The sequence below is a fragment of the Centroberyx affinis genome, unplaced genomic scaffold (genome assembly GCF_046629955.1).
Source record: "Centroberyx affinis isolate AG114_WGS23_722 - 3 ecotype Tasmania unplaced genomic scaffold, CSIRO-AGI_Caff_v1 ptg001787l_1, whole genome shotgun sequence".
Classification (NCBI taxonomy): Eukaryota; Metazoa; Chordata; class Actinopteri; order Beryciformes; family Berycidae; genus Centroberyx; species Centroberyx affinis.
The window spans coordinates 402,172-418,477 of NW_027280178.1; the positions used below are offsets into that span (position 1 = coordinate 402,172).

At 43.2% G+C, this 16,306-nt stretch overlaps 1 protein-coding gene across 1 annotated transcript in view; it reads right to left on the reverse strand.

Moving 5' to 3' along the window:
• The window catches only part of LOC139652352 (probable E3 ubiquitin-protein ligase HERC1), a 70,426-nt gene that overhangs the window by 9,785 nt on the left and 44,335 nt on the right, over window positions 1-16,306 (reverse strand). The window contains exons 51-70 of the mRNA XM_071529393.1: window positions 16,038-16,290; window positions 13,385-13,619; window positions 12,893-13,170; window positions 11,139-11,266; window positions 9,410-9,537; window positions 9,026-9,253; window positions 8,637-8,764; window positions 8,226-8,425; window positions 5,399-5,513; window positions 5,095-5,226; window positions 4,836-4,934; window positions 4,492-4,665; window positions 3,713-3,997; window positions 3,518-3,583; window positions 3,087-3,212; window positions 2,670-2,808; window positions 2,279-2,460; window positions 1,619-1,774; window positions 1,381-1,503; window positions 547-649 (exon numbers count right to left, since the gene is read on the reverse strand). Of these exons, the coding sequence (XP_071385494.1) occupies window positions 547-649; window positions 1,381-1,503; window positions 1,619-1,774; window positions 2,279-2,460; window positions 2,670-2,808; window positions 3,087-3,212; window positions 3,518-3,583; window positions 3,713-3,997; window positions 4,492-4,665; window positions 4,836-4,934; window positions 5,095-5,226; window positions 5,399-5,513; window positions 8,226-8,425; window positions 8,637-8,764; window positions 9,026-9,253; window positions 9,410-9,537; window positions 11,139-11,266; window positions 12,893-13,170; window positions 13,385-13,619; window positions 16,038-16,290 (3,278 nt within the window). The remainder of the gene's footprint in view (window positions 1-546; window positions 650-1,380; window positions 1,504-1,618; window positions 1,775-2,278; window positions 2,461-2,669; window positions 2,809-3,086; window positions 3,213-3,517; window positions 3,584-3,712; window positions 3,998-4,491; window positions 4,666-4,835; window positions 4,935-5,094; window positions 5,227-5,398; window positions 5,514-8,225; window positions 8,426-8,636; window positions 8,765-9,025; window positions 9,254-9,409; window positions 9,538-11,138; window positions 11,267-12,892; window positions 13,171-13,384; window positions 13,620-16,037; window positions 16,291-16,306) is intronic.

A 16,306-nucleotide genomic window follows, 5' to 3' on the forward strand; every position in this document is an offset into this window, starting at 1 on the left:
TGAGTGAGTTCTTATTGAAGGTAAGATGGACAGTAAACTGAAACATGATAAGTGCTGAAAGTGGATTTCTGTTTACTGAAAAGCTGCCTTTTGATAAAGCATGGAAAGATTAATGGTAATGTTAGTGTCCAACACTGAGGTGAGGAACATTACTATGCCACTGGAGCTTGCACTTCAAAGAGTACTGTTTGACTTTAAAGCTTGTTTTGTGCCAATTGCATCAAACACTTGTGTAGTTTATTCAGCAGGGTGCCATCTATACCGTCTTTGATTCCCATGCATGTAATGAAAAAGGTGGTAGGCTGAGCAGCTCATTCCTTATCACCAATCAAACAATTCGATTGAAAATAGGTCAATTTTACATCAGCAACCAGCCTATTCAACAATCCCTATTATCAAGGTTTTGGCCTCAGGGTTATGACACATTTAAGAAATGGTGTCAGTTTCAGTTTTTAAAAAAATATTTCAAGCAAAATTGGAGACACACAGTTTCTGAAGTACATAAAAAATATATAACTAAATATGCAACAATCAATGAAAATGTACCTTGTCCAAATGTGTAAACATGTCCATCACTGGCCAGGACCACAGAGAACTGAGTTCCACAACTGACCTTCTTAATTCCCTTGTTGCAGAGTTGCTCCACTTTCTGAAAATAGGAACAACCAAAATAATATTTCATCTGCACAATGCAAGCATTTGTAAATGCACAAGGAAAAAGCACTGGATAATTTGCAAGCAATAAATAATGGGGTAAAAAATGGGGTAGAGGAAGGGTATCTTTAGTATACACTGCATCATCATAAACAAAAAAGTTTGATAGAGCCATCAAAGTTGAAAATGCAGGAATTTTAGGTATAAGAGGCCAGTTTAATCAATTTAATCAAATGTTTAATTTGATAATGAAAGTTGGAAAAGTAACCATGCTCAAATCTTTATATGTGCACTGTCTGTCTCAATCCAAATATGAAAGTGAACAAGTTGTTTATTTCTAAATAGCTCATAAAAAGCTTATTTTCCTGAACTCATCCCCTTAGAGGGTGTTTTTGTTGAGCAAGTAATGGTAGTATAGATAATTGTCTTTCACCACTTTTTAACTCTTTGTTGGGGAAATGAGAGAACACAGGCAGCTTGCTTCAAATTAAACACCGTTAGTGTACTTCCAACTCTGAGAGATTGCTTTATCAACAATTAATGTGCTTGTCATCTTGCATTTTGCTTTGTCGGTGGAGTGAATTAATTCAGATCACCTCTAGTTACCTCTAGTTATTCCCTTTCATGCACTCCAGGGAGGAAACCAGCTAGGGAGCAATAAACTACCTTTATTTTTGTCTTTTGAGGATCCTTAAATGTGAGAGGGCTTTGTCACTATTGACCTACCTGTGGGTAGCACTTGGCTGTACAAGAACCTGTTCCTAGTTTGCCATAATCCCCATCTCCGAATGCCCACACAATCATGCCATCAGAGGACAGCACCAGAGTGTGGTTCAGACCACATGACACCTGAGAACAGTGACACAAGTTAGTTTTGGGTTAGCATTTGGGTAGGCTGCATCACCATCTGAGTTGTGAAGTGTTTATATTGACCGGTTCTAGGTAAAAGCATTTGATTTCTGACCTGTCCTACATGATATCCCTCTAGTGCAGCCACCCTTTCAGGTAGCATCTTGTTGGATGTTGACCTTTGACCCAGACGGCCAGAGTCACCACTGCCAAACGTGAACAACTTCCCATCTGCTGTTACCACAGCTGAGTGCCTGAAGCCACAAGCAAGCTGGAAAGGGAAAGACAAGCATTATGAAGGTCTCACAAAACATGGGGTTATATAGTTGTGTCTAACAGTTGAATTGTAGTCCTTTGGGGTTTTAACAGATAAGTTTGTCACAAAATGTTTTACAAAAAACAAAAGACATAGATAAAAATAAACCAAGAGATAAAACAAAGACCAAGACAAAGAACAAGGTGCAGTACAAAAATCCTACATTTATTATGTAAAATCACGTCCATTAAGTGCCTGTGTGGAATTTGATTATCAATGAGGATTTTGAGGGTTAAGGGTAGTGTACAGTATAGAGCAGAGTCCATCACTTAAGCTGTTCACTGATTTGTCATCAACAGAATTGCTTAGGAAACAGAGAGAGCTAGGGAAAAGATGTCGTTCTGAGCAGTGCAAGAGTTAAATATCCTGGTCATAGTAATTTTCTTAATTCTTCCAACAATAAAGGATCAAAGAATCAAAAAGTAGACATGAGTTCCAAGTATTGAGGATTATCTCTACCTGAGTAACCTCCTCTCCTTGTAGGGCCTCTATCTGTTTGGGTCTCCTCTGCCTCTCGCTGTTGCCATGGCCGAGTTTGCCAAAATCTCCATCTCCCCAGCTGAATACTTCTCCAGTCTCAGTCAGGGCCAAAGAGTGGCCATCTGACCCACAAGATGTCACCAGTTGGGTCACTACATAACCTGCCCATAGATCAAAGGGTCAGTAGAGTTAAGTTTAACATGAAAGCAACCAAATCAAATGACAACAATACAGCCAAAATACAGTGATTTCCTATCTCCATGAATAAAAACAAAATATTCGAGGCAACAGGAAAATTCAGTCACAATATCCGAAAGCATAACAGCTCAGGCTTGGTCTCCGTTTTACATAGCTGGCCCTGGATGGCTACCTTGCAGGGCAGAGATGACAGTGGGGGTGTAGAGATCATCAGAGTTACCCTGGCCCAGTCTGCCATATTGGCCTTCTCCTGCAGCCAGTACTGTCCCATTGGCTTGTACCAGGAATGTACAGTTCTGACCACACACAACCTGGGTGACAACAGAAAATATCCACATGGAGGGAAACAAACACAACAAAACAGCAGTAATCAAAGGCAAAGCAGGTTGCTTTGGACAAAAAGCAACTGATATGTCTGGATTAGGCCAAATCTAGACATTGAATAGTATCAGTACATTGAAAATACTGGCGTTAGTGTGTTAAAAAAATTGTCATGTTTTAAGTTGTAGAATTTGTGGTATATTTTAAGTAAAATTGATCAGAATTGGATATCATTAAGTCAAATTCCTGAACTGGGTAAATAGAGTACCTGTTGTGTCTGGGATAGAGAGGGTGCAAGAGTGGGTATCATAAGGTTGGTTCCTGTGTCTGCCAACTGTCCATGACGCCCGTTCCCCCAAAGGTACACCTCACTCTTCCCTCCTTGTTGCCAGTCCTATGAAACACAGCAAAGGAAACAGAAATAAGGATCTACAACACCTTCTACATAAACAATTACATGAAAATTAAAATGTTTCTGGAGACAAGACACCCTTCTGTAAGTGAGGTCAGCACACTCTTGCACCACTCTCAATAAGTGGAAAAATAGAAAAACGGGTAAAGCTGTGCTATTTTTGGCTTAGAATAGATCAGCAACTCTTAAATCTGGAGCACAAGAGTGAATAATTCCAAAATGGCAACTTTAAATGCAAACAATTAAATCTGGTGTATTACAGTGTGTAAATACAGCTGAGCTGTTACCTCAGGTTTGGTGGTGGCCCATGACATGAGCTGTTCGTCCATCCTGAAGCTCCACTTACTATTGTCCTAGAAGACAGAGAACAAATGCCTACATGAGGAAACTTGTGTATCATTTAGTAATTTGAGAATGTTTTCAATGTTTAACATTTACTCCACTTGCTTAAATTTTATACACAGGGAGTTGTCACTACCCACCAGTGCCTTGGTGATCTCGGTGGCACCCGCCTCTTGGAACTCTGGAACAACAAAGGACTCTGGGAAGGCAGTGCCCCTGGCAATAGCCTCAGCACTGCGGACAGTGGTGGCATAAGTGGCTAGCCAGCTCCACTCCAATGGACAAGAGGGGGCATCAGGACTAGTGTGGTGTGGAGGGCGTGGGTAACGGCACAGGTGTTGCTCCAGGGACAAGCCCACAGTCAAAGAGGCCAGACTCTGCAGAAAGGCACTGTGGACCAGCTGGTCACCAGCTGTCACGTGGCTCTGCATTAAAGAAAGGCATTCAAAGTCAGTTATAGGAGGAGGTTCACATGGACATAAGTGTGTCTCTCAGCATGTCAGTATTTCCATACAACATATCTGTTGTGGGTGGTAGACAAAAATGAATAGAAACTTAACAGAGAGGCTGAAACACAAACACCAGTATATGTGCACAGCGTTACATACGCATCCACAAATGTAAGATAATGAATCCTCAAGATCGTGTTGCAAACAACTGTTACAGCCTCTGAGATGATTTTCCAGAGTCATTATGTTGATCTTGCACAGAGTCAGGAGTCACCATACATGTCTTTCATATGTAGCAGCTTGGTCTTATCATGGGCCTTGTTTCGATCACACAGTCTTGTCTCAGAATTCATTTTTGCTTTCAATAATCTTATGTAAGAATTCTGGAATAAATGAAAGAAAGGGCTATATTACAGCCCATGAAAATCAATGCACACCACACAAACACCTTAAAAAGTCTCAGTAATAACCCGTTCATAGTTGTACTGCTCCTGCAGTAGTAAGGGCAGCCTCTCCAAGAAGACAGCCATACAAGGTGCCCGGTTCAGACCCAGGATACTCTGGCTTCTAAGGACCATGCGACAGGAAGCCAGCACATGGTTCTGACTGATCCAATCTGGGGTGCAGCAGATCAACAGGACATCCTGGAGAGGAAACCATGACAAAGCAGTTATTACACCAAAGCCATGCTGTAAAACGGCACATTCAGAATATATTTGAAACACTTGGATAGAAGTGGGAGGAAGAGAGTACTGTAATATGCCAGCTACTTTGAGGTCTCAGGAAAATTTAAGTTATAAAGAATCAAAATTACCTTTGACCTTCCAAAGCAGGCGGCCACGCCTACATTTGGTATCCAGGAAGTACTGACCACTGAACCCAATCCTGTCACAGTTTGTAAGACTGAACCATCCTGAAAGAAGTACAGAGCACCAGGATTGGTTAAAATTCTAATGTGAGACAAAGATTTATTGTTTATGTGTACCTACTGCCATACCCTGTCACAAAATAAGAGATCTTTGTGCTGACTTCAAATCAGACAGGGGAAGCAGCAGTGAATGGTGTTTTCTGACCTGTAAGGACCAGATGTTGAGCAGTCCTCCTATCCCTCCAGATACCAGAGCCAGTCCACTGGGGCAAAATGAAAGGGATTTCACTGCTGTGATATGGCCGTTGAGTGTGAACATGCACTTTGCACTGTCACGCTGGGGAGGGCAACAGAAACAGATGATTTCAAAAGGAGCTAAAATGAGATCTGATCACATAGTGCCAATTGTTACCATCACTGGTAAAAGTCAAAATGTGTGAATAACAGGTAAGTAAAAGGCTGCAAAGAAAAAAGCCACTGGCGAGCTCCAACAGCAGATCCAAACTGACCTGGATACCATTGGTCTTTTCCTGGGTAGGGGAGCCGCTCAATATGTTGGGCAAAGACACAATGGTACCTCCCTGTGGTAGCGTCCACACATACACCGCACCATTCTGACAACCACTGTAGAAATATGGAGAGGATGAAATAAACTCTTGTTAGCAAATCAATACATCTGGTTGGGTCATCTGGTTTATTTAATCAGGTAGTCTCATTGAGATTGAGATCTCTTTTTCAAGAGAGACCCGAGAACAACAACAACAAGTACAATTCGTCACATGTTACAATCAACAGTCAGGCATAGAGAGACAAACTAAAAGAAACAACAGAAAACAAACAAAACCGAATCACAAACTGAAAACATCAGCAGTTCCAGCTTTAAAATCATCCAAGGGGACAAGAAATTCTAATTTGAATGTTCTTTGTAATTAATTCCATTTATAAAGTGACTAGTACTGGAAACCAGTCTTGCTAAGTTTAGTATTTATGCGTGGAGTATCTAAGACTAACCAGTCCTGTGACCTGGTACCCGAGTCCTGGATTTAAAAGCAAGTAGAGATGAGACATATTGTTGTGGTTTCAAGAGCCTTATAGATAAATACAGTACAATGAAATTCTGTTTTTTTGCTAGAGAGGATCATCCTACTTTTTTAAAATTCATCTCCGGAGATAAAACACAGGCAACTGTGATAAACTGCATCCAGTGGCTTCAAGGTGGAAGGGATAGAATGCGAGCAGAGAATGTCGCCATAATCAAATACTGACTTGACTGTACAATGGTTTTCCTATTTTCAAAAGAGAAACATGCTTTGTTTCAATTCAAAAATCCAATTTTTATTTGCAGGTTTTGAGCAAAGTGTTCAACATGGTCAAAACGACAATCTGCTTTCTAGCTATCTATTAATGAGATATCTCTGGAGAGAATCAAAGGCAGACTGTAATCTAGTAAGGGCCTGGTTCAGTCAATAGCATACAAGATGGTGTCATCAGTGTAACAAGACTAGGTCAAAACCTAGTATATGGCTGGACCGTGTAAGGGTGTGCCACGACCGACCAATGGTATAACTTCATCACTCAGTCAGTCAGTCAGTGACAGACATTCGCGTTTAGGGCTGCAACTAACGATTATTTTCATTGTTGATTAATCTGTCGATTATTTTCTCGGTAATCGATTAGTTGTTTGGTATATAAAATGTCAGAAAATGGTGAAAGATGTCAATCAGTGTTTCCCAAAGCCCAAGATGATGTCCTCAAATGTCTTATTTTGTCCACAACCCAAAGATATTCAGTTTACTGTCATAGAGGAGTAAAGAAACCAGAAAATATTCACATTTAAGAAGCTGGAATCAGAGAATTTTGACTTATTTTTCTTAAAAAATTACTCAAACCGATTAATCGATTATCAAAATAGTTGATGATTAATTTAATAGTTGACAACTAAGCGATCTAAGTCGATTAATCATTGCAGCTCTATTCGCGTTTATAGGGCTGGTCCCGCTGTTGCGGTCCAGCCAAAAAATGTCATGTCACTCACCTGAGAAGGACGCTGTTGCTGTCAGTGTAGCTGTAAGGCCACTGTTTGAATTCAAGCGGGAGAGACGCAATCAACCACAGTCTCGCGATGCTAGATCCAAGTCAGCCAAGTACCCCAAAATTGCGTATTTAGTTTGCTTTTGAAATCCTGGTGGAGTTTGAGCCAACCATAGCTGCTCTGCTGCCCCTCCGCCCCCTACAGGACTGCTATACTTACTGCTGCGGCTGCCACTTGCCATCAAACCAAGAGAAAGCTGTCTCTGGCGGCTCTGTGCACAAGAACTAAATATTCTAAAAGCCTTCATTTAAAGCACGATCTTAAATGTTGAGCATTTAACTGTTCAATGTAAGGTCTTGTAGCCTAAATAAAAGTTAAAATGGAAAAATATAGGGCTACACATCAGGGGCAATAACGGCAATATCATATAAATGTATAGATTGTGTTTGTTTTGACTTCCCGCGGTCCAGGTCAAGCCAGCCGGTAAAAACTCTGCTGTTAATATACAGAATAATAGTCCATACATCCATACTGATCTCTGTTCCAGCGCGTCCCGTCTCCTCTCTCCGCCGCTGTCCTTTACACCGCACCCACGGCCCACATTGATCCTCCCGATCCAAGCCCCGGTTGCTCTGGTACCCATTGGTGCTGAAAACGCTGTTCGCTGTTCGCTGGACACCCGGTGACGCATCGGCGTCGGGACCCCCGCCGAAATGTCAGCCGGATCACCGGGAACAAATCGCCGCCCAGCTAGCGGCACCGGCCGGAACCGTGCCCCCGGGAAACTCCGGGAAGCGTCGGCAGTAAGCCCTTGGCACGCCGAAACCTCCATGCTTGTCTGTGTCTTTCTCTCCGCCGACAGAACAGAGGGCTGTCAGGTGGACTGAGCTCGCGCATATGCATCGAAATAAACGGGGATATGATATAATTGTATAGATTCTACTTTAGCTTCAGTTACCTTCAGCTTACATGCAGGATATTGGTCAGCCTGCTTACTGTGTGGGAGAAACGGGCTCTCACTGGCAGAGAAAACAAAACTTAAATTTCTGGCTCTGTGATCCTGTGATCCTATGATGTGCCACGTGCCACGGCCGACCAATGGTGTAACTTCATCACTCAGTCAGTCAGTCAGTCAGTCAGTCAGTCAGTCAGTCAGTCAGTGAGTGACAGACATTCGCATTTATAGGGCTGGCCCCGCTGCGGTCCAGCCAAAAATAGACATTACAATCCTGTAAAATTTTATCTAGGTATGAAAGAGAGAGAATATTCAACAAGAACAGATAGAATTCATTGTGTACACTTACACAGCCATCATGAGCCTGGGATGGGGTGCTCTGCCAGGGAGTGGGCACCATTCGGCAATGTTGATGGTGCTTGTGTGGAAGAGGGAGTGGAGGGTGACCCAGGTGCCCCCAGACCACCCCAATATCTTCACTATCTCTGACTGGCCCAAGGCCAGTAGTAGGTGTCCCGTGGGGTCCCACTTTAGGGAACTCACACTCTCCTGTGGAGTGGAGGGATGGATAGGGAGGGTGGACAGTAAGAGTAGAGTATGAGATCATCTGGTAGAGTGGATCGATCATCACAGCACACATATTATAAAGGTTCTTAAAAATAACAATAATAAAATAATAATACACCAATATATTTTGTTTATCTGTGCTGTCAAGCATACTGTAATGAAAATGAGTGTAGAGTGCATTTTGCAGACTAACATGGAAGACTGACACCACTACAGGCTGCTCATTCTCATAGGATCCAGCTGTGGCCAGAAGGATCTTTCCATTAGGATAGCCAACAGCAAATGGCTTGTCCACGCTGTGCCAGGCTACACACTGGGGGGCTAGAAGAGATCAGATGAAGAGAAACAGTCAGTAAAGAAATGTACTAAACCTCAATCATACCATGAGCCCATATATGTCAATTTAACCATGTCTTCTAACTGAAGGTATTGCAGACAGTCTATGGCCAGTAAAACACTCATCTATGGTGGTGTTTTACAATAGGTTAAAGTAATAGAGATATATTACATATAATAAGGTACACAATAAAGAACCAATCTGTGAACCATTCATTTGGTGATTTTCTTTGGGTGTCTCCTCACCTTCTTTCCTGTGGCAGTGGCTGAGTTCAGCGCTCTTCACATGAAGGCCTGATTCCTGCATTGTGACCTGCAGCCAGCAGAGGGAGCCATCCAGCCTTCCCACCAACAGGCTCTCAGCAGGTCTGTCTGTACAGGCCCCTGTCTGGTTAAGAACCAAGGGGCTGAAGGTCTGGGCCCAGCAAAGGGCTGTGACCCATGTCACCTGGGCCTCCAAATGACAGTAAGACCCTGAGGAGAAGCAACAGAGAGATGAAATCTAATTCCAATTACTGACGTGATAGTTATTAGGCACCTGAGAAACTACAGTAAAATATTACATTTTTCATAGTTGGGATGAAATTTGAGATGTGCCAGACCAGTGAAGAAACAAATGGCCAAACTAACCTCTGATGGTCAAGATGCTGATGTATTTGTTCTCAGGGGCAGCCAAAAAGGTTCCCCCTGCACTCCAGTAAACAGGGGAGACCAGATGAGTTCTACCAGCCCTCTCAGTGCTTGCTCTGTCTGTCTTACTGGAAGGAGTCAGACAGTAGGAAAACTTTAGGTTGCGGCCCTATCCCCAGTTCTCTGATAGCATCAGAGAGGTATCTCACTAAATGGTATACCCATCTGCGTAGTCCTCAGAAGCCTCTACATCATTATGTCAACCGTGATTGGCTGGCCACCTGTGTGTGTCAAAAGGGACATCCTCTCCCTATATATAGGGCCGACATAGTATCACCAGGTCATTCAAAATATGCCTCATCCAAGCGTCCTGGTGGCTCAGTGGTCTAAGGCAGATGCCATGTAACCGCGGCTCGGATCCGGCCTGGGACCTTTGTCGCCTGTCATCCCTCTCTCTCTCCCAGTGTTTCCTGGCTCTCTCCACTTTCACCTCTCAAATAAAGGAAAAAATGCCCCAAAAAAAATCTTTAAAAAAAACCTAAGCCTCTTCCTTGCTTCATACATAGTGAGTGGTCTGGTGAGATACTTCACTGATGTTATCAGAGATCCAGGGTTACAGTCATAACATAAAGGTCTCATTCAAGCATTCAGTCAATATCTCACTACAGGGATATATTGACTCCTGTATTGCCAGATAAGTTTATCTTGAAGACTGACTGCCAAGCACTCTTGGGCTGAGAAACTGTCAGACGAGCCTGCACTCAGGACAGTATGTGCCGAGGATTGTGCGGTGACATCATGCTTAGAATGGCACAAATAACTGGTCAGTTTTTCTAAACCCTTCAGTCTTGTCCAAGTAGATGCACAGAATGTGTATGGGATGCAACATATTGCTATATTGTTGCTCCGAAGAGGAAAACTAGGGTAGCAAGCCACCTGTTCAAGGGAAGGACTCCCTGTTGGCTAGGAAAGGCACATTATGCAAACTTGCATACCATTCCTTGAACACATACTACACTTGTAACAGGTTCTTGTGGATGAAGTCCTGGTGGGTTTCAGCGTAGGAGTAGGCTGGGGTTGACCGCAAAAATGTTAAATGATCTCAACTAGCCAGTGTTTCTCTGGCCAATAAGGAGCTACCAAGATTACTGATAGTCCCCAATAAAGAGAATATAGGCATAAAGGCTGAACCACACCCAGATCTGACTGAGTACTTTGCCAATCGTGGCTGGCGTAATGATATAGAGACTTCCAGGGAATACATGGGGAGGCATAGTGTCATGGTGAGATACCAAGGGAATGCTTTAAAGTCAGCAACCATTATGGTGGACATCATGAAAAAGAATAAGTACATTACTGTTTGGTTATCTCACTTGTTTAAAGGATAATTCCAGTTATTTTCAACAGGCATTGTGACCAACAACAATGGCAACAGCCGGATTTAAAAACTAAACACACAAATGTCGGTCCATTTTAAAGATTTGGAAAGTGGCCTGAAATATGCAAAATATTTCAAAGATAGCACCATCTCATCACAGAAGTGAATGAGCGTCCAAAAAGAATGACAGTCCCCCAAAAAAGGTCCTCCTTACAGACATAGAAGCTCTCCATCTAGCGGTGAGCTTAATAAGGCCCAGGTTGAATATAAATGGAATTATCTTTTAATCATGAACATACATAGTAAAGCCCTCTCTGGACAAAACAATCTACTGAATCAAGCAGGGGTAACCTTGTAACACAGGAGAGCATGGTCTGCAACTCTGCAGTGTTCTGGCTGATGCTCCACAATTGCACCATCCTGTCCTGAGACCATGTAGCCAGCAAACTCTGCTCATTATTCCAGGAACAGCTTGTCACCTAAACAGAACAGAATAATGCACATAATAATGCATTTACTGGTGTTAGTGGTGACAGAGGAAATGGTTAAACAGAAGTCATAGGCAATTAAAACTCCAGCTACCAGAATATCCAGTAATTGCCTGGACAACTTTGTCTGGATAACTTGCCATGCAAAGGTTTACTAGATAAATGGGAAATAACTATGGTCGTATATTATCTGTGCTTATATTCTCTTTAAAGGTGCAATAAGTATGATTTTTACTGTCCCACAGCACAACATGACCATAATACACTCACTGGCCACTTTATTAGGTAGTACTGGGCAGGACCCCCTATCGCCTTCAGAGCAGCCTGGATTCATCAAGGCATGGATTCAACAAGGTGCCAGAAACTTTCCACTGGGATCTTGGTCCATGCAGACTGTATAGCATCATGCAATTCCTGTAGTTTTTTGGTGGCTCATTTGTGCTGTGAACATCCCATTTCACTTCATCCCAGCGGTCTGCTTTTGGGTTGAGATTTAGGCACTGTGCAGTCCATTGGAGTAAAGTGAAGTCCATTCCTCAGTCGCCTAGTTTTGGTGATCATGTGCCCACTGTAGCTTTGTCTTCTTGTTCTTAGCTGACAGGAGTGGAACCTGGTGTGGTCTTCTGCTGCTATAGCGCATCTGCTTCAAGATTAGACAAACTGTGTGTTCTGAGATGCCCTTCTGCACATCACTGTTGCACTGAGCTGTTATTATTAGGTGCACCTAATAAAGTGGCCGGTGAGTGTATATCTGCATGGGTTTCATAGGGTTGTTGATCAATACCAATAACTCAACGATTACTTCACCAGGTGCTGAGATTTCTGGGCCCTCATTGATCAACATTACATATAAATGTTTCTAAATTATCTTACAAATAAAATTTAGTCAATGAAGTTACGGTTCTGACTGCAGGCATTATGGCGTTAGGGCGTTTGGTCTCTCATTCCAAAGTTGAAGAAAGTTGTTGGCAGAGGTTCAATAAATAGGACTTGAAAAACAAAATCTTCTGAGTAGCTACTCATCGCTCTCCGTTAAAGTCTCAGTTAAAAGTTGCTGTCTTTCTTGGCGGTCTTTCATTGGGTAGATGGCACTAATTCTTCTTTTCAACCACTATACCATTATAACTGCAATACTGGACTTAGTTTTAACATGGGTATTATTCGGCACTTGACCGCTATGAAAACCATAATATAAACTAATCACCAAGAATCGGATGAAGCTGGGATGAGCTTGTAGCGTTCGGATTTTTACTTCGCATTCATTTTAATGAGGCCATGAAAATAGCCTGAGAACTTACGTTTAAAATTGTACACATTCTCAAGCATCGTACAAACTGAAAAATCCCACTCTTTGCTTAGAAATGGTTGTATACACTGTTTACACACATAATTGTACATGCACAATGTTAATAAATGAGCGCCCTGGCATTCGAAACTCACTTTCTAGTCCATACCATTTTGGAACAACTGAAACAAAAACTTTAGGCCTACAAGGTTATAGAAAAACAGAAATAATACATTCTGGACATTATCTTAAGCATTTTGTTATAATACTATATGACAGTGTTCATGTAGGGTTACACTTCAATTCACTGAGTTAAAGTCCAGGTCCCTCACCTTGCTGTAATGTCCTTCCAGCTTCTTGATGGGACATTTGCGCAAGTCCCCGGATAGGTCACTGTAGGTTTGGGGCCGGTTAGGATTGTCCCTTTCTGTGACAGCCAGGGCCTGCACCAGCTGCTGGGCTGCCCACTGACGATGCTTACTGGTCAGCCTAGCAGACAGGGCACATGCTGCCAACGCATTAGCCAGCTCCAGAGGGCCCACTCTAGCCCCAAGCTGGGGTGGAGGGGAAAGAGACAAGGAGGAGGAAGACACCCCTGGGTTTCCTGCATCTGGGGCAATCAGAGACATACACAGAATGTTACATGGTTGCATTGTCGTTAAATGTGCTAAATATAATTAAATCTTAAAGAACTATAACTAAGTCCCATTGTTACATGAACAAGACAATCAACTTAACATAATAAAGATCATTCTGATCCTTTAGATCTCAACTCCAACCACCTGACATGCCCCCTGACACATTTACATGTGGCTCTCTCTCACCTTTGGCCTCGTGTTCAGCCCTATCTGGGGTGTAACGGTAGCGGATGCCCTTCTCAGTGAGCAGGGACACCAGACTCTGAGTGACTAGGAATGTAGGTGGCGTCTGCTCCTTGTAGTTTCTCTGCTGCTGCTGGACTCCCTGTAACCCAGCTATTAGACTGGAGTTCAGACAACCTCTCTGCTGCGAGTCACTGATCGTCCCAATGTTCATCCCTGTAGCTGCTGCCATTAGGTCCTAAAGAAAGTAATATGAGAACAGTATTACGATTTCAGAAATTCATGTCAATATCCATTTACCTTAGTTGTCAATTAAATAATCCTTTAAACCCATGATAATCCTCTGTCTAAAAGGATCACCAGTCCATCATTTATTAACATATAAGTGGGGAACCGTCCATCACAACTGTTTTATTGAAATAGAAACCTGACATCCTCAGAAGGCTCAACACTAATTTCTGGCATCCCAAATACCATATCTGCTCTGATCATACCTATACTTAGTTACACAAAACGTATACTACCCTGACACAGGGACCTACACGAGATGGATTTATATACTACCTCCTACTTATATTGTCATCTAGCTACTATCCTTTTTGTTCAACCAGAGCAACTGTGTTTTTTTCTGGCTGCTTCAGAAGCTAGACTTTATGGCCTACCTTATCCCTGTATAAAGAAGAACAACCGCACACTCAGCCCCACATAAAGGATTTAATAACCAACATTATTTTTGGCCTAGTCTGGCTGAAACGTTGGTCAAGGTATATACCTTAACAAAGGCCAGACAAGGCCGAAACGTTGGTTATGTGGAACTGGAGTTGTTCTTTATCTACAATGGAACTTGTATCATGACCAGCAGCTCCTGTTATCTGGTGTGCGTTTACCTCAACATTCTACTTTTTTTGGGCCAAAAATACTTACTCAAGACGTTAGATACCCCAGTAAACTAATAGCGGGTATTGCTACAAATCCACAGCACCCTACTTCAAGAGAGCATACCCTGGCTTTTCAGACTTGCCATTCAGCCTTGGCTGCTAGTCCAGGGATTTTCTTCTTTTCATATGTCTCATTTACTGTGTCTTCTCATTGTACAATAAGCTTTACAAAGTAAAGAGACTGTTGATTGTTGGATCACAATACCAAATAAGGTCTTAAACTGGTGCTGATTACTTCTGGTGGGACTCTAAGACCCCCTTTACACCTTGCATTAAAATGCATTTTGGGTGATCGGATTGCAATCGGATAGTGCTTGACCACATGAAAGTACAGGTGTAAATGCACCCAAGACGCATTGAGGACGGATTGTGATCCGATCGGCCAAACCACCTCCGGAGGTGGTCAGGGACGCATTGTGACCACATTGAACACAAGTGTAAATGCAATTGCGTTTTCAATCCACATACAACAACTACGTGGGCGGAAATACGTAATCGCGCGCGACTTTCGTCTTCGGCATTCCAGTTGTTGAAGACGGCTTCTTCCCCCGCTTCCAAAAGCAAGCATTATTTATGGCAGGCAAATTTATGGTTTCTGCGGTGTGCCCGGTGTTCGCGGTGTTCACGGCAAGACTGTTCTCTCCGCAGAGGCACAGCATTTCATGGTAAATGCGGTAGCAGCGCGGTGTTCACAGAGAGCGCAGAATCTCCTCCTGTTGTCCATTTTTGCCGGTTGTCAGCTGTCACTTGGCTCGATTAGACTTACTTCCCTGGTAACCAACTAACATAGCGACCATTAACCAATCATAGCCTCTGAACTGATTGCGGCGTTTGCGGAGGCCTCCGCAGAGTTTCATTTTTTGAGAGGAGCGCGGAGCTCGGTGCGGACCCTCCGCAGACCCCCTGCGGAGCTCCACACTCGTCGCACAGACCCTCCGCACCGCAAACACCGGGCACACCGCAGAAACCATAAATTTGTCTAGTCCATACAATAGCGCGGCTTCACGGATGGGTATCATTTTTCATTTTTTATTTTTTTGGACCCACGCAAACGAGAGGAGGATGTGACGTTCGTTGTTTGTGCTGGACAGAGTGATCGGATCTCAATGGGATCTCAATGTGGACACTGGAGACACATATTAATACCAGGTGTAAATGTAATCAGGTTAAATCATATCTAGATACAATCTGGACACAAGACGCATTTTAATGCAAGGTGTAAAGGGGGCCTAAGTTGCTGGCCTAAAATGTCTGCTCAAATTTCCCAACTCCCAGCTGCTCCTAGCTGCCCTAACCTCTCTCCTACTCCCCACTGACTTATTCACCCCAATACACAAAGCACCTCTTCAATCAGAGAGGAGGAACTCATCAGTTAAATCACCTGGTGTAGTCTGTGGCTGGAATGAAAACCTGCATACTCTTGGCCCTCCATGGCACATGATGCCAATCACTGGGCTAGACAGAAGTAACTTTAGGACCCCACTCCATAGAGCCAAGCTATTCAATTCCAATCCTCAAGGGCCACAAGGTTAATGATCCACACCTGGTAGGTAGAATTGAGTACCTAGGCCATAGAGTGATAGTGAGACAGCATAGGACTTCTTGCTATTCCCCAACATAAATTACAATTGCAACATCTAAATGGAGATCAACAGAAAAAATAAAAACAAAAAAAATCAACACAGATACAGCCTCACACTGTCCAGTAGAAGTCTGACCTGAGTGCAGATGTCCACCAGTTCTCTATAGGCAGTAGGGCTGTGGGACACCAGGCTGCCGATGGCTGAGCTAAGGAAGCTGAGGAAGGTGGAGCTGCTGCGCTCTGTGGCCAGGCCCCTGACACCTAACCCCTGCTTGTCCACATGGGTATGGGCCCTGCCCGCTGCCGCAAGGGACATTAACCGCACCAGGATACGGATATCTGCCAGACCCAAAGACTCCAGCCCGTTGGACTGGCTACACACCGATGCACTGGGAGAAGGAGATA